We start from the raw sequence: 18159 nt of genomic DNA on the forward strand, positions 1-18159 counted from the left end.
CCTTCTGAATACCTGGATTCCTCAAGATGGAAACACGATCCTGTTATCTTAAACAGATATGCATTTCCCCTGAAAAGCCCCCATGTATCTGCTGTTACCTTGATCTCCCTTCCCCTCAGGGTCTCCCCTGCAACTTCAGGCCACCCTTTTCGCAGCGGGGCGGACACAAGCCCTTCCCATCCCTTATTTTGGCTCTTCGCTCCTCACCTGGGAAGCCCCTGTGGGCGCAGCCCCCTCGGCGGGGCACAGCGGCGGGATGGGCTCCGGGCCCGCACTTGTTGCGGGGCCGGGGCTGCGGCAGCGCCGCCGGCAGCTCTGGTGGCGCTGCCCGCCGGGCCGGGCGCGGAGCCGCCGAGCGCGCTGCCCACCCTGTCCCGGCAGGATTTACCCTGTCCCGGCAGGGTTTACCCTGCTCGCCATGGGCGCTCTCCGCTTCCCGTCCCCGGCTTGAGCGTCACGGGGAGTGCTCGGAACCCGCGAGCAGTTTTGGTTGGGAATGCTCGCGTCTCTGTTGGTTACGCGTTTAACTTACGGCGGAATCTTTATTCTTGCTCGCAGCAGCTCTCTGTAAGCGCGTTATGTGAAGTACGTACGACAGCTACGACACCAGGCAAAATCAAGGTTCCTGCAATTACAGGTAATTTGTGACACGCCTACAGATGTGAAGAGAGCTGCGGGGAGGTAAACAGCTTGCATCAGTAAAACTGACAGGTCCTGTGAGCGTCTGATCACACGCTGGAAACATTCCTTAGAATTACAGGGGGAGTAGGAAATGAGGTGTGAGTCAGAAATAAATGTATTTCTGAGTATCGGGGCTGCATAAGATCGCACAAAGAATGAGTACTTACAGCCTTAAATAAAACATGAAGGATGTGCTGGAGTAAGGACAGGAGTTCTTACTTACTTACAGCTTAGTGCCTGGCACTAGCTAGGAGCTGGGCATGTTTTGGGCATGACTGGCTTCTCCGTCATCGGGCTTTCCTAGATTGGGTGTTACTTTCACAGTCTCTCATGTTGAAGAATATCTCCCCTGTTCTCAACAGAGGAAATTATTTCCTTGTCTTTTATCCCATTAGTTTTCACCATGTGGTCTGAAAATACTTTTGAGACAACAGACAAAGGGTTGCAAGAAGGAAGTGGCCTTTTGTCTTAAGAATGCTCTTTTAAACCCAGGTTTTATAACTTTGATGATTAATCGATGTGTCCTATATGAAATACTGAGGGTTTGGGTCCAGATTTGGTTTGGGATTGCCACAGCGTATGTGTGTACACTGAGTCAAAGGCAGAATAAATATATTTTCATCCTGAATTTTGTTAAAGGAGTTATGTAATTTTTAACGTTTCTTGGCCTCCACTGCTTAGCCTGGAATCCCTGCTTACCAGACACATCCTTTGAGGAGCCCCAGAGAAAAGACAGTGGGCAAAAGGAATTGCGTGTGATTGGGTTAGATCTACCTTAGAGAGCAAGGCAATGGTGGACAAGCCTCAGCCTGGAAGGAAGTGATATCTCCATGTGTCCATCTCCAGCTAGGCACTGCAATGTAAATTTCCAGGTGGGCTTTTCAGCACATTTCCAGAGCCATGAGATTACATCTGTGCTGCATGTGTCAGTGTTTCTAGACTACTTCAGATGGTCCCCAGAACTGTCAGTCTCATAACTGGTAGGATTACGTATCTCAGAGCTTATCAATGGAACTGTAAAACCCCATGAATTAGCATACTTCTCTGGAAAAATTGATTGTCTTCTGACAGGGCCAGTTTTCTCAATTTGCTGAAGCTATGCCTCTGACAGCGTTGCTGTTTTGCGTCCCTTGGTGCACAACCCAGGTAGATTATTTGGGCAGCCTCATTTTTTTTTTGTACAGAAAAAGTAATTGTACATTGGAAAATGTATAGCAGGCTATCTTAGTAGCTGGAAAAATAACAGCACTTTGAGTTATATGTGCAAGTTCGTAATGGTCGCTGCATAACCTCCGTGGGTACTTGTGAGTAAAGGAGATGCTTTTACAAGTTGATTATTGTGAACACTTCCAGTTAAATCAGTGGTCCCAGACACTGTGTGAAACAGGAGCATGGATTGAAGCTGTTTTTTCTTTTATTGTTTTCCTTTGTTCTGTTCCTTGCTGATTTTACTTGTTACTTAATGATGACTGATGAGGTATCTGGAAGGAAAACTGTGACTCTTACCTGGCTAAATACCAGTTTGTGTAAGGAAAAGTTTGAAGTGATGATATATAAGGTGAGAAAACGTACTGTCAAAACAACAGGAATCGTAGAAAAAGAGAAGCATGTCTCCTGTTAGTTGAAAAAAGAATGTTGAAACTAATTATATTCCTTATCATATACCTGCATTTCTTCCTGTAATAGAGTTTTAAAAAGGAAAGAGTTACTTTGGTCTTTACTCTTGATGAATGAAATAACAAAATACATGCTCAAGGAAAGCTACAGTGCAGTGTAAAATATTCGTGTTTATAAGATTAATTAATGTTTCCAAAAGGGTTTGAGTTGTGTGTGAAAGAAGACAGAGGCTTGTTAATTTTAGAAGAAAGGAGAGGCTTGCAGAGAGAATGTAGACATGTGCCTAGATGGAGGGGGATAGAATTAGGAATTAGGTAACAGGCTTTAAAGAAAAAGCTACATTAAAAAGTCATAACTAAGAAGTTATTTTGATGACCAGAAGCAGGGTGCAGTATCTCTAAAACTTTAAGATATATGGGAAATAGGACATTTGTATCAACAGAGACACAGTTCTCGGGAATTCCGCTTTCTTCTAAAGAACCGTAAGCACACTTTGAAGGAAAGGTTTGCAGGGGGAAATGGCTGAGACAGGCTAAACTCCAGTAGGACTTGTGCTGTCTTGTTGTGCCTTCAAGTGTGACCTTTTGTGCAGAGATGTTCTGGAGGATAGGAATCTCCAGTTATGCTTGCAGGCTGGTGAAATAGGTATGAATGTTTTCAAGCATTGGAAAATGACTTAAAACTTACATGAGGACATGAATATGGGACAGTCATAAGGGTGTCATTGTGGGCAGAAACTGAACCCTTAAATGCTCTTGATATTTAAATAGCATAATTTTTTAATAATCTTTAACTACATACAAATTGGGTCTTAATCTGTTGGGTTTCTCTGGATTTCATGCTGGGTTTAATTAGAGCAAAGAATGCCTCCTGTTTTCCTGAACTTGAGTAGAAGGAAAGAACAATGCTTGCAGTGTTCAGACCTGCAACTGCAGAGGTTTCCTGTTCCTGATTAGTCTTTGCCTGTTCTTGTGTCAAATCAGATATACTGAATCCCTCTGTCGTGGCTCTTCTCTCCAGTTTCCACTCTGATCTGGAGATAGGTGTTCCGAACAAAGTTTAAGAGCTACTAGAGAGAATTGTACAGGCTTTTGTGGTTGTTAGGCTGCTCCTTTGATCTTTGTCAGCTTTTTAGGAAAGATGTTGCTGATATTCCAGAGTCTTCCAGCTGCATACTCCTTGATGTTTTTAATATACTGCTGTAAAATTAAAATAGCTGGAAGCTACCTGTTAAAGGATTTTAGTTGTCTAAGTTCAAAGCTTTGTCTCCTTGTATTTTGAACTCTGCATTAAAGCTATAGCAATGTAGGGAGCTGCATTCTTTTTCAGGTGTCAGAAATATGCTGGATGATTGAATTCAAGGTTGGTGCTTCCAACTTTGAACTGTTACTTATCTGTCTTGGTCCATTGAGCCTGTGAAGCTTGTAATTGCAGTGGAGCGTTTCAGGAGAACAGCCCTGTGAGATGGTGAGATTTTTCTTATCTCTAGTTTAATGTCTGGGAAACTGAGGCATGGGGCAGACTGACAAATTAGGTAGGAAGTCCGAGCAAGTTAGCAAGCGATTGCTGTAGCCTGTGTACCCACCTTTCTTGGTGAAATGAAAGGATGATGTCTTGTGGAAGATGTTAATCTGTATTTATTAGAAGCTTTCTTGCTTCAGCCTTGACAGTGCTGCTGTTCTCGTAGTACAGCACCAAAACTAGCTCAGCAGTAGGAATAACAAAATCTACACACTGGCAATTACGTGCTTGCTGTAAACTAGATGCCAGGTTGGCAGGGTGGAGGCATGGTGATGCAAAATTGCTGAAACCCAGACTAGTGTGTTCTTCAAATCTGAGTAATGACACAGCATTATGCAGCTCTGGGACACCTTGGTGCTGGTTACCACCTCCCCCTATGAGCCCCTGCTCCAGTGCAGCTGTTGAGATCAACACATGAAGGGAAAGTTGTCTCAGCAGCACTTTTGAATGCATGTTGGATGTGCAGCAGTACTTCTTGAGGAAAGTTGGGTCGTAAAATAATTTCAGTAATGATTTTACATTTGTTAGTTTAGATGTTCTGAAGCTTTTTGGTGGCAACAGTTCTGCATTAAACTGCTGCTCTTGGGTATGTGAGTTGCCTTTGTCCCCAGGTGGGGGGTGAGCAGGGACACCTGAGACCAGTGCTTTTTGGCTTAAAGATTATCTTGGTTAACACATTCCCACGAGGGATAAAGTGACTTTTTTCTTGGCAGTCTGCTGATCTTTTATCAGTATCTGGATGCACTGCTGAAAGTGGTGGAAAGTGAACCCAAACTGGTAATTCCTGGTACACTGTATGCTAAAATTCTGATGGAAGTGGAGTCATTGTGAACACCCTCTAAATTTCTGTGTAAATCCAGTGCAGTAAGTAAATTGGTAACCAAACTGAAGGTGAGAAGGGTATAATCATAGCCTGAATTTGTGCATAAATTAGGGGTCTGTGGGCCTCTTCTTGAATGGGCCTCCTAGATGTTCCTGTAGCATAAGCAGATACTGGAATACTTGCTTGTGACCTTTTTTTTCCTTGTGATTTTCACAATCACCATATATGTATGTGATTGAGACATATCATCTGTTGCTTTTATACCTTCACTGTATTCCAGCTGTGGATTTAGCCACTGAGTAATGAATTTCCAGTATAGCGGTCTTTAACAAAGGGAAAGGGTGTCTGTTAACAAGCTAGCTGGACTCAAACAGGGGAGCTCAGTGATGATTGTCCTCGGTGTTGTGAATTGCAGGGATTTTCACTGAGTGTATGCCCCATGCTGTGATTGCAGTTTAATGTAGGCTTACAGGAGCTAGCTTTAAAGTAGAAGGCAATCTAACCATGGCAGCACAGAGCTCAAAATACTGCCCCTGAGCTGTAGAACTACATAAGGAGTTAAGCTGTAGTTCTTCTCTTGCTGCTGTCTAGCTTTCTAGTGGGGGGAAAATAAAAACCTACAAAACAACAAAACCAAACCCCAGATAAAACACCTGCTTAGGTGACTATGTTGTGTGACCATACAGAACTGTTTCCCTTGTAACTTAACTTTTCAATCAAGCGTGGTGATCTTTTGTGATTGTTTTTAGCTGTAACAACCATATCCCACTGACCTGCAAAAACTTCTCTAATTGTTGAAATGAAACAGAAGGTGCTGCTAGTAGTAGAACAGATACCTGTGTGGAGACTTGGAAAAGCTTATTTTCATGCCCAGCTGCAATTTTTGTGAAAGAGTATTTAACATTTAATGCACTCCCCCATTAGAAATTATTCTAAATGCTTAGTTACTCAACCTCGCTAACTTCAGCTGTCTTTTCTTCCTTTATAAGCAATCCCTGTCCTCATTCCTACTTTATATCTTCCCCCAAAATTCACCTAAGTTTTCATGTCTTTAATGTGTTCTTGCAGAGTTCTGTACCAGCAAACTAGGTAAGTCCTTGGCTGTCTACATACTATTATTTCTGTAAGCATTTGGCAGGATTTCCTCACATAGAAATAGTATCTGGACTGGCCCTATAAAAATAGGATTTACCAACCCATTAAAGGGATGTAATGTTCCTGCTTTCTTCTGTGGTCAGCAAGACAGTTAATGTTTTACTTGCTAGTGAAAAGGAAAGCAAGTATTTGAAAGAAAGATAACCTATGCTCACGGTTCTAGCTTTTGAGTGAGTAAAGAGTAAATGAGCCATCACATCAGTACAGGTAGCCCTGATGGGGTGTTTAGTTGGGGTGATCTGCACTGGTGGCTGTAGTTGTGTGAAGGGCCATACTTGGCTAACTTAAATTCTGCTTGGATCACTGTGTCTGTTTGTTGGAGAGGGGAGGACACTTTGGCAGTGTCTGAATTGTCTTTACTGGATCCTCTAAGTTACATTGAGGGGAACTGTTTGAAGCCAGCTAGTAGGAAACACTGTGGCCAAAGTATTTGGATGGCATTCAGGCTGCCTGGATATGGCACTACAATCTTTCAGGGAGAAGATAGACTTCACTGGTGTCTGGTCATGCCTTTAGCACTCTGGAGTAGTCCAAAAGTCAAATGACTCTCTACCAATGTCAAAACAAGCCTGAGAGGCTGTGAGCAAGAAGGGGCAAAGGTTGGTGACTTGCTCAGCAAGCAGTGGGAAGAAGAGTGGATGGTGGCAGGAGGAGCTGAAGAGGTAGCTGGAAGATTTGGTAAGGTGTGTGGGAAGGGTGAAGGGAGGAGTGTTTGGGCGGATTGGAAAGACAGAGGCTTTTTTGGAAGGGAGAGGAGATGTCACCAGGAGACTCTGGACAAAAGACTGCCTCTTCAAAGTGTGATGGCTTTTTTCTTCTTTCTTGGTCCTGATACAGACATGTCTTTGCTGTAATTGCAGCACAGATTTTTGGCTTAACAAGCACAATATACTCTCAGAGAATATGGAGCAAGTCAGATGAAGAGGAGTGTTGCCAACCCCTCTTTCCTGCTGACTGTTCATTCTTACATTCTCATGCTTTGCAATTTGCAGCCTGGGGTGTTTGGTGGGGGGGGTGGGGTTTGTTTGGTTTGGGGTTTTTTTGTTGGTGGTTTATTTTTTTCATTTTGGTTGGGTGTTGTTTTTTAATGTAGCTGTCCTTTTCAGATGATCTGTGGGTCTGTACAGTTAAGCATATTGATTAAATGGATCATGTTTAAAAAAACCAAACCAACCAAAACATACTAGTCCTGGGAAGAACTTATGGATGAGTTGCCTGCTTTATAATGCACCTCCACAAAGTCACAGGACATGAGCTGTGTGACCTTAGCAGAAAACAGAACTAGGGGAGCTTCTTGAGCTAACTATATGCTGGGGAACTTGTATTTTGAATGTCCTCCTGCACAAGGAGGAGGAAACAAATCCATGTGAAGTTATAACAAAATGGCACATCTCGCTGCACACACACTACTGGCGTGCAGCAAGATGTGAAGCTAAGAAATGGGGCTTATGAGGAGCAGATACACAGGTTTCACTTCACAGCCTTTTCACCCTAAGAAGATGGAATGACTGAGAAGAAAGTAAGGACTCTGGTGGAGTTACAGGATAGGTGGATAATGTGTGTAATAACACAGTCTGCTTGGTGCTAGTCTTCTAGAGGATTTATTTTCAAATACTCATAAGTATTTCTAGTTATAGTATTTAGTTGTGGTATCATTTTATAAGTACTGTAATTGCCATATGTGTGTAATAGTAACAGGACACTTAAAATTGTAACTGTCCATCTGTTTAACAATGCAATAATTGCGAAGGAAAATTCTGAAAGAATTTTCTTCAATCAGATGGCAGAAAAGGGGTAGAAACTGTTAAAAATCCAGCTGATATGTTTAGTAAGGATGTCTGGTATTAAGGATTGTTCCTGTATCCTCAGTGTACTCATAGGGTTGTTAGCCCTAGAGACTCTGTAACTGTATGCTAATGAAAAAATAATCTTCTTGGAAAAAATAGCCTAGTAGGATAGCAAGGTAAATCTGTTTCTGTGTGGTTTCAGTCAGATACAGAGGAAATAGCCTGAAGGAGGCTCAGGAAAAGTTCTCTCCAGTCTGGAGGAGATCTTGGATCTTCTCCTTGGTTTTCACCTCTTGGAGTATAACCCCACACAGTCAACCAGCAGGATGTGAGGGAAATGTAGTTTATGGAACTAGTGAAGGGAGATTCACTTTAAATCCCATTAACTCAAGGAAAAGACACCACTGTGTTGTGTAACAATTCAGTGTCCTCATTTTCTCTGGTTTGTTGTGTACTTTGATACTCAGTCAAAGCATGTGGCCTACTGATTATATGTATCTCACCATAAACCAGGAAGGTTTTTGACATTACTCAGAATGGGAGTGTGATGTGAAAGACAACTACAAAATAGTGTCGTCATTTTCTTCCTCATGCAGTGTGATCCAGCTCAGAGTCAGGAAAATCTTGTGATTGATATGATGACCTTTTGGCCAGTAGCTGCTCTTTAAAGCAACTTTGAAAAGATGATTTTGCTTATTGGCGTCTTGTGCTGTAAATGCCAAAGAAATATGTGCTCTGAGATAGAAACAAATTCACAAAGTTGTGAAATAAAAACCTCATGAGTAATTTCAGAATCAAGAGATCTGTGAGCACTCTTAGAGGGTCCTGGCTGATAGGCAAGAGATGCTAGTTTCTTGAAGACACAGTAGTTTGCAAACTAATTTTCTGTAAATCCATCTGAAGTGGAAGGGTGTGGGAAGATGGGCTGAAATGCCTCTGAATGCTCTCTGTGAAAAGCTCTTTGTGGAAGCTGCAAAAACTCAGGCAATTGTGGTGTTCCTGAGGAGACCAGAAGGTGAAATCCTTAATTCATTAGTCATAGTACTTTGAAACTCACCTCCTGGAAACTATATTCTTCTGTTGAAAAAGTCTCTGAGCTACTGCTGGCTTGTCTGAACTCTTCAAATGTTGACTATAGCACTCTCCCAGCCTCTGAAATATCTCCCCTAACCTAGGACTAATGAAGTCTGTGTTATGAGAGGAAGAAAACTCCAACCTGACATGTATTCACAAAGGAGGAGTCCTTATCCATTTACCCTAGGCCCTTTTTGTAGTTAATGGAAAGAAAAGTGATTTTGATATGAATCTTAAGCATTGATTTTAAATGTCCAGCTCAAGGAGATGGATAATGAGGATTTTGCCTTCATTGCTTCAAGCTAGTGTGAAGTTTGCTTTGACTAAGAATGCAGTCACACTTTAACTGGTGAATGCAGGTTATCCAGACCTTCTCATGGAAGGTGCAGAGCATCAGCAGTAGTTGCTCAAGGTCTGTCTTTATTGCGGGAATGTACTCAAATCATTATTTACACTCTAAAGATAAGGATAAACCAATTGGCTTTGATTTATATAGGAATTCTCTCTAACATGTTTTTTAACATATCAGCCAAAAGTAAGGTAGATGTTATCTTCTATCATTTTGTTACTGTTATCAAGCTACTAGAAGTCGTATCTTTTCATTTAAGGCTGTGTTCATTGTTTTCCCATCTTTCTTACTTAATGTGGCATTGGCAAATACACCTAGGAGTCAAATGAATGTGGTGCTGTGTGTGTAATCCAGTATGAAATACTACCTGCTGATATGTGATTAGGTTATCATGTATGACTAGTTGTAGGTAAGCCCAGTGCGTCAACAAATGTTACCACAGCCAGTGGATGTGCTACAATTATGATATTGCCTTTATTTTAAACCACATGCTTGCTGGTATTTGTTTCCTGTCTTGATTAATCTTAGTTTTGTTTCGTCTTAGGTCAGAGGATTGAAACAAGACAATGGATTGGGGAGCTCTGCATACCATTTTGGGAGGTGTAAATAAGCACTCCACCAGTATCGGGAAGATATGGCTCACAGTCCTCTTCATCTTCCGTATCATGATCCTGGTTGTGGCTGCAGAGAGAGTCTGGGGAGATGAACAACAAGATTTTGTCTGCAACACACTTCAGCCCGGCTGCAGGAATGTTTGCTATGATCACTTTTTCCCCATCTCTCACATCAGACTCTGGGCCCTGCAGCTGATCTTTGTCTCCACACCTGCGCTGCTGGTGGCCATGCATGTGGCTTACAGGAGGCATGAGAAGAAAAGGCAGTTCAGAAAAGGAGATCAGAAATGTGAATTCAAGGACATTGAAGAAATTAGGAAACAGAGGTTTCGTATTGAGGGCTCCTTGTGGTGGACATACACCGGCAGCATCTTTTTCAGACTGATCTTTGAGGCTGTCTTCATGTACGCGTTTTATTTCATGTACGATGGGTTCCGAATGCCTCGCTTAATGAAGTGTAATGCCTGGCCCTGCCCCAACACTGTAGACTGCTTTGTTTCCCGACCTACTGAAAAGACGGTGTTCACTATTTTCATGATTGCTGTGTCCAGTATTTGCATTCTTTTAAACGTGGCTGAATTATGTTACTTACTGACAAAGTTTTTCCTCAGAAGGTCTAAAAGAGCTGGAAATTCGAAAGAGCAGCCCAACCATGAGAATAAGGAAGAAACCAAACAAAATGAAATGAATGAGTTAATATCTGATAGCTGCCAAAACACAGTTATAGGGTTCACAAGTAGCTAAAGTGGTGTCAATGCTGATGCTCACTCTTTTTGGAGTGAATGTTTCGTTTAAAGGCTGCAAATGAAATTTGTTGTATGAAACAAAGTTGGGTGAGGTTTTGATGCATAGTGTCAGATGTCGAGTAGGTACATGTGTGGGAAAAGTCAGGGCAGCCTAAACATGTGAAAATTGTGTGAGGATTAAATAGGAAGGTACACTTTCCTGTGAGTACCCTTACAAGCTGACTATGACAAGTGGGAAGCCCACTGCTCCCTTCATGCTGACACAGCTCCTGAAAACTAAATGCAACAGCAATAAGAACAAAACTCTTTCCAAGCTAGGTATTCTAGTATTACAAGATGTTTTGTAATAGTGATAGTTTTTACTTGTGAACTGATGATTAAAATATTTTTCTAAAATCTAAGATTCCATGTTACTTAAGGTGTTATAGTACACAACTGTGTTTTATTCTTAACCAGGCACATGCAGATGAACCCTGTAATACCATATTCATAGGGAGGAGATGGCAATAGGCTACATACATCTTCACAGCTTGCAAGTGCTGCTTGAGTCTGGGCAGGTAGCTGGAGATGCTTGCATACACACTGCTGGCTGTAGGGGAATTGTATGAAAGCCTACCAGTGTGGATAATTGAGATACCTAGATTCTGAGAACAAACTCGTGCCTAAAAACAGCACAAAAATATAGTTACAGCCTATGTAGATTTGTTTAAACAGCTAGCAGACCTGGTCATCTTGCTGATCTCTTTATTGCATACTGTCAGTTTTATAGCAACTTGCATAAGTTTATGTAGATGTTTATTTCTCTAATGTATTAGCTTTGTTTCTTTATACTGTATCACATCATGGAACTTTTTGGGTTTTGATTTGTTTGCTTTTTTTGTAGTAGACTGATGGTGCTGTTATGAGACTTGAGTCTGTCTGGTTTCAAGGACATGGAAAAGTATTCCTGGAAATGGAGCAAGTCTTCTGAATAAAAGGCAAACACTTTAACCTTTCTTAGTGAAGTGAGAGTCTATATGTGAATGCTAGGCAAGATTTTAAGTAGGAACTTATAAAAAACTTTTTCAAGTTGAGATTCTACATCCAAAGTGTGTATAACCCCCTAGGAACCCCTCATTCCCATCCAGGGCACTGATGCCCTAATTCTGTTGTCCATATTCTAATGGAGACAGACAGGAAACTCTGAGTGCATGGCATTATGTGGCTGTGGGAGGGATGTGCTTGGGAAAGCAGGGGAACCTGAAAGAACCTGAAAGTCAGAGGTGGGTGCAATGCAAAGCAGCTATATTGTCATGTGTGCTTCCTCTTTTGGGCTACTTCTCACCATCACAGGTACACTGACCTCGGTAGAGCTAAGTTTTGGGGGGTTGTTTGTCTGTTGTCATTTTACAGATGTATTGGCCTCACTATTTTTGTATAATGGAACTACTCTTCCGAGGTGCAGAACAAAGAGCAGGCATCCTTAGGAGCAGATATTGCAGTGCCCTTTCCTCCTGCTGTTGTATCACACTTCTTACAGGTGCTAGCACAGCTCTGTGTGTGTCCATGCTTCAGTAGAGGGCTTCAGTGGATTGGTTGTTTTATTTGTGACTAGTAAAACCCTAACAGGGAGCAAGCACAAGCAACAGGAGAGAGAAAATACCTAGTCAGCTCTGTCCCTGCATGAGGGCCTGAGCTGAGCCCTGCCATTTATCTATTCTCTTCCACTGGCAAACTCCTGATCTTTCCTGCCTTCACAGCACATTTTCTTTTTTAATCACTGTTGTGAAAAGAAATTGCTGCTAGTCTTCTGAATGTGTCTACCAGCAAGCTCGAGGAAAAAGTATACACAAGTATAGTATACTCGTGCATATTATTCTCTCTGCAAATTTAAGGAAGCTGATCCCTTAGGGTCAGGAAGGTGGGTGCTCAGGCTGTACCTTGCTGGATCACTCCCCAGGTGCACAAGCAGAGTGGTGGTTCCAGGGTACGAAGATACAGCTAATTCTCTTCCAGGACTTTTTCATGAAACAACTTGAGACTGGACTTTCATCTGGGTCATCTGTGAATCACATACCATATTGTGACTATAAATGGAGATCAGATAATAATTATGCTTGACTGTGTCTTACCTCCTTAGTAATCAATTTGAAATTGCCCTATGCTGAATGCCAATAAACCTGTGAAATACTTTGAGGTAGATATGTTTTCCTCAAATGGAGGAGGAGTAGTTTTTCTTGGTCTATGATAATATGCAGGCCTGCAGAACCCCAAATGGTGATATGATGATAGCTCTCTCTGTGGTTTTTCTTTTCCTGCTCAGAAGTTTTCAAACAGTGAGTTCCATTCCAGCAGTTAATTTTTTCTAGAATGTCAGTTCCATGGCTGCTTTTCTTTTCATCCTGGGTAAGTGGGCAAAGTTTCAATGAATAAATCTGTCGTCCTTTGTAGGCCAGCACAAGTCTGTGTGTGGCCGTGCTGTAAATGGGTTTGGGGTGGCTGGACATTTCCTGTGTGGTAGCAGGACCTGGTAAGGTGCAGTCTGACAACACTGCCCTGTTGCTGCGGTGCCCTGGCAGCCAGACGGGTTGGGAACAAGTGTGCCAGTCCCTGTTGAATCTGCACCAAGGGCAGCTGTAAATCAAAGAGCCAGAGCTGGTCCAAGGCTTCACTAGCACTAAGCTATTGATCATCTCAGCAGGCAAGACCAGTTGTGACTGATGTGTTTGGCTGAAATATTTCTTCTCATTGTATGTTCAGCCCTCATTATGAACGCTTTCCTCTGAAATATCCCTAATTTCTGTTGCTGCCAAGGTAAAGTCCCTGACAGTTTCAGTGCTCTCTTTAAATTATTCCCAATAGATGGCACCATGATGAAACAACAGCTTTAGTGACTTGTTTCTCCAAGTCAGCTTCCCCCTGCCTGCTGCATTTTGTGGCCTCGGTAGATGGTAGAGGAGGCAGCAGTGTTTAGTAGGGTCGCAGTTAACCCTTTCTGCAAGGAAAAGCAGAGCTGCTTTTCTTGGTTTCCAACTTCCTGTGCCTTTCCCTGCTGGCTGAGGCTGGCTGGGCTGCTCTGAGCTGCAAAGCACGCCTGCCCCCAGCCATTCTCTTTGCCCTTGCTCCTGCCCTGCAGCTCTCCCTCTGGGAGAGGGTCTCTAAATCTCTGACCTACTGGTGACTGGTTTATGCTGTGCTGGCACCACCATCCTCCCGTGGTAGTTCAGCCAGTTTTCTCTGATGGCAGCTGGCTCAACTGTCTCTGCCCATCCCTGCTGCTGTTCCCCACCCTGTGATTTCTCCTTTGTTATGCCTGGGGCAGAGATTGCTTAAATTGGTTTTGGTGCCAAACAATTAATCAGAGCCTCTGGAAAAGCTCTCTTGCAAATTCCCTGCATCCCCTCCCACCTTCTTGTCTTGCTGTCCTTTCAATGGGCAGGAGCTCTGACTGCCTACAAGGACAGCAGCACTGGCTGCTGGACTCTATTCCTGTCATGCACCATGGCCCTTGACTCCAGCACCACTGCAAACCCTGCTCCATCCTTCTCTCACCCCAGCCCCATTGCAACTTTGACTCTGTTTTTCCATTGACCTAGGCCCATCCCAGCAGCCCTGCATGCCAAAGATCTAAAAGCAAATGAGACGAGCTGTGGGATGGTCTGAACCCGCTCTCCTCCTTTTGCACAGGCTGCCTTCCCTGTGCCAGGTGCTGCAGCCATGAGCTCTTTGCTGCCAGGTTAGAGTCACTTTGGCTCTCCAGCCCTTTTTGTGGTGTCTGTTGTGTCAGCCCAGTGCCTCACCCACCCTTGCCCTGCAGGAACATGCTGGGAAGCACTGCCACAGCCAAGATGAGGCAGACCTCTGCTCCTAACTGCCTGGTATGTTTTTCTATTGCCACTGTTATCTGTATTTCCCTTACCAAGCCAAAGCTGTATTACAGTCCTGCTGAAATAAATCTGTTTTATAGAATTATAGAATAGTTTGGGTTGGAGGACACCTTGAGAGGTTATCTAGTACAAACCCATTGCAATGAGCAAGGGTGTCTTCATCTATATCAGGTTGCTCAGAGTCCCATCCAACATGACTCTGAATCTTTCTAGTGATGGGGCATCTACTGTCTCTCTGAACGACCTGTTCCAGTGTTTTACCACTCTCATTGTAACTAATGTCATCCTTATATCTAGTCTGAATCTGCCCTCCTTTAGTTTAAAACCATTACCTTTGTCCTATGGTAAGGGGCCCTGCTAAAACGTTCATCACCATCTTTCTTATAAGCCCCTTTCAAGTGCTAAAAGGCTGCAAGGTCTTGGAGCCTTCCCTTCTCCAGGCTGAACAACCTTAATTCTCTCAGCCTGTCTTTGCAGGAGTGACCTTCCATTCCTCTAATCATTTTTGTGGCCCTCCCCTGGACCCACTCCAACAGGTCCACACCTTTGCTGTTCTAAAGACTTCAGAGCTGGATGTAGCCCTGCAGGTGGGGTCTGAGCAGAGCAGAGGGGCAGAATCTCCTCCCTGCTTTGGATGTAGCCCAGGACACCATTGGCTTCTGGGCTGTGAGAGCACACTGATAGCTCGTGTCCAGTCTTTCACCCTCCAGCACCACAAAGTCCTCTGCAGGGCTGCTCTCAATCCCTTCATCCTATGGATACTTAAGGTTACCCTGACCCAGGCTGCGTTTGTTGAACTTTGTGAGGTTCCCATGGGCCCACTTCTTGAGCTTGTCCTGATCCCTCAGGTGTGTCACTTGAAAACGTGTTGAGGGGGCACTTGATCCCACTGTGTATGTCTCATGTCACTGATGGAGCTACAGAGTATTCTCTGTAGTTGGAAGAGACCCACAAGGACCATGAAGTTCAACTCTTAAGTGAATGGCCCAATTCAAACAGACCACCTTGGTGTTATTAGCACTATGCTCTAACCAACTGAGATAATCTCAGTGGCTTAAATTAAAGGTCATATGGTTTTGAAACTGCCTGCCATGGCAGAGGAAAGGGGATATTAAACAGTGTGGTCCCAATATGGAGGTGGTCCCTGAAGGACACCACCTTTTACCAATTTCTTTTGGGACATTCAACCACTAACCACTCCTTTTTGGATATGACCATCCCAACCTATTCCTCATCTACTGAACAGCAAAGCCATTAAATCCACCTCTCCATTTCAGAGAGAAGGATGTTGTGAGTGGACTGTGCCAAAGGCCTTGCAGAAATGCAGGTAAATGACACCTGTAGCTCTTCCCTAGTCCGCTGCTGTAGTCACCCCACCACAGAAGGCCTCTGGGTCAGTCATGCAGGACTTGCCCTTGGTGAAGCTGTGCTGGCTGTTTCAAATCACCTCCCCGTCCTCCATGTGCCTTAGCACAGCTGTGCTCTCAGAGAGCGTGGCCTCTGAAGCCAGAGGGATTGTCAGGATGAGATCCTACCCCACAATGGCCACTGCTGTCCCCTCAGGCGGGCCCATGGGCAGAGGCCATGTCCACCACAGCGAACTTCTTTGTAGGGACATTGATGGGGCTGCAGTGAGAGCATGCCTGGTGTGGCAGCCTTTCCCCTGCCAGAGGCAGTGTGCACACCCATTTCCCTGAACAGCCCTGTATTATCAGGCTTGTATTTCTCAGCTTAGGCATGTAAAGGTGAATGGCCTCCTCTTCAACATCCACAGAAGCTGAAAATTGGCTTCACAAAAAAAGATGGGGGTGGGGTGCAAATAACATTTCTGCAGGTTCTCACCTGCTTGTCCCTGCATCCCTGACACTTTTTTGGAGTACGACTGCTTCTCCAGCACGCAAGCAGAGCCAGGTGGCTCGGGTGGACTTCTCCAGAAAGAAGCACCCAATGCTGTGATTGACACACAAAGCAATGGACAGGTGGGTCCGTGGGAGGAAAAGACAGGGAGAGGTTCTTGCAGAGCCCTGACTCAGCCATCAAGTCCCAGCAAGGGCTGCAGTCAGCACCGTGTTTCATCCCTGGCAAGAGGCAGGACAGGAGTGCTGCTCCCTGTGCCTTGTCACCATGGCCACCACCTGCCTGAGCTGCTAGGACACCTATCAATGCCAAGATTTGCACTTCAGCCTCCCCACACCCGCCAGTGCTCTGAACATCAGGTTGGCCCTTTCTGCAAGCTTGCAGATATTTCAGCTCCAAAGCTCCTCACTGTCACTCAGCAAATCCCTGTTGATTCCAAGCAGGCTTGGGCCGGGCCCTTAGGAAGGGTGTAACTCCTTAAAAGCACTGCAATTCCACCCAGACGCTTTCTGCACTCCCCTTTTGCAACATCAGTCCCGTTTCACACAGCAGCTATTACCTCCTGGCAGCAGATCTCCATACCGGGTTCATAATTCCCAGCTGAGGCCGTGCCCACCCACTGCCGGCAGGGATGGTGCCCCGGTGCTGGGCAGGCTGAAGGGCCCACACCGATGTGTGGTCATGCTCTCACAGCCAGTTCAGCCACTTCCAGTTTCTCTTGGTGGCTGCAGAAAAGACTTCATTACTTAGAGGAGGAGGGGGACAACTCCTTAGAATGTTCTGGCTTAACAAATCAAGAGTCTTTTTCTCCTGCTGTGTTGGATGTTGGGTAGCCATTTATTTGTGTGTGAGCCCATGAATCAGAGAAGCTTGGGACAGCAAGATCAGTAAAGCAGGAAGGTTTTACACCCTGCTGGCTCCTAACCCAACAGAACTCTTAGTCCATGGCAGTCAGGTTATTTGACTTCCCTCAGACCCAGAGGCAGAGCTGGTCTGCTCCTAACAATCAAGAGCAGCGTGATGCAGCCTTTCTGTATTAGCCAAACCACAGTGGAGTCCTGGCTAATCTAATTTCTCCCAATACTTTACACTACCATCTCCTTATAATTTACATGATGCACCTCTCAGGCCAGTGGCCCATCTCAGTGATGTCTTTGGGACATCTGGGAAATTTATTAAACAACATCTGGCAAGTATTAAACAATGATGACATCATATAAAGCATGATAATGGCCTCAAGAAAGAATCCTCTGATGTCACCTAGGATATGTGAAAAGCCTGGAAAGAAAAGCAACTGGTGCACCCTATGGTCCAGGTAAATCTCCCAGTATGTCCCTGGGGCTAAAGTTCACAACATTGAACCTGGAATGGCTCTTGCAGCTTTTAGCCAGATGTGGGTGACACAGGAGGGAGAATTTAATCCTGTTATTAGGAATGATGGCTTGGTTTAATTGAAATATTGCCCAGGTAGGCACAGAGAGTGTGTTCAGTTGAGGGTAATAAAAAAACGTTTGAAAGCATCCAAGAGAGGCTGTCAGAAAAAATTGCCACACTCAGCTATTTACTCAGTTTTCAGTTTTTTTATCTGGTAAAAATTTAACTAGTTCACCAGTCCCTGCAAAGTTTCCCAGAGCAGATAAGGTTGTGCAGTGAGCAAGAACACTCGTGTCTCCCACACCACAGCTGTCCAAATGGGGCTGAACCCCGCTCTGATCCCACAGTTCCAAACAGAGCCAAAATGAAAAGAATAGTTTATATTAACACAGAATAAGTGTAGCAAAAAGTAGGATTCCCAGCAAATGTTTTGAAACCTGGGTTAAGGACTCAAGTTTTCTTGTGGTATCCCTTATAATTATGTATGTTTAAAGAGATATTTTCAGCAGGAGAGACTGATAGAAGATAAAATTGTTAGATAATGAAAGAGAATTAGTTTGGATCAGAAAAGAATTAAGGCACATTGAAGAAAGATCTTTTTACCAGTAGCAGATAGGTGAAAAATAAAATTAATTTCAAGGAAAGACTTTAATTCCTCATCCAACTCCCTGGTTTCCAGTGGTTTGAGCACCTTC

General features: G+C 44.0%; 1 protein-coding gene across 4 annotated transcripts; it reads left to right on the forward strand.

The window, feature by feature from the left end:
• Positions 1 to 418: 418 nt before the first annotated feature.
• LOC120506770 (gap junction beta-6 protein) lies at positions 419 to 12447 on the forward strand. 4 transcript variants are annotated; one of them, XM_039718746.1, is made up of 2 exons: positions 419 to 681; positions 9552 to 12447. In XM_039718746.1, the coding sequence occupies exon 2, from the start codon at positions 9574 to 9576 to the stop codon at positions 10363 to 10365; it is 792 nt and encodes a 263-aa protein (XP_039574680.1). In that variant the 5' UTR covers positions 419 to 681; positions 9552 to 9573; the 3' UTR covers positions 10366 to 12447. The 4 variants fall into 4 exon arrangements, with proteins under 4 accessions (XP_039574680.1, XP_039574678.1, XP_039574681.1 ...); XM_039718744.1 differs by having other exon boundaries at positions 420 to 637; XM_039718747.1 differs by lacking the exon at positions 419 to 681 and adding an exon at positions 6408 to 6475.
• Positions 12448 to 18159: the final 5712 nt, after the last annotated feature.

The sequence above is a fragment of the Passer montanus genome, unplaced genomic scaffold (assembly GCF_014805655.1).
Source record: "Passer montanus isolate IOZ18808 unplaced genomic scaffold, ASM1480565v1 scaffold4, whole genome shotgun sequence".
Lineage (NCBI taxonomy): Eukaryota > Metazoa > Chordata > Aves > Passeriformes > Passeridae > Passer > Passer montanus.

Excerpts from the sequence above, each read along its gene's own strand:
- LOC120506770 (XM_039718746.1), top strand. The coding sequence starts at position 9,574 with ATGGATTGGGGAGCTCTGCATACCATTTTGGGAGGTGTAAATAAGCAC.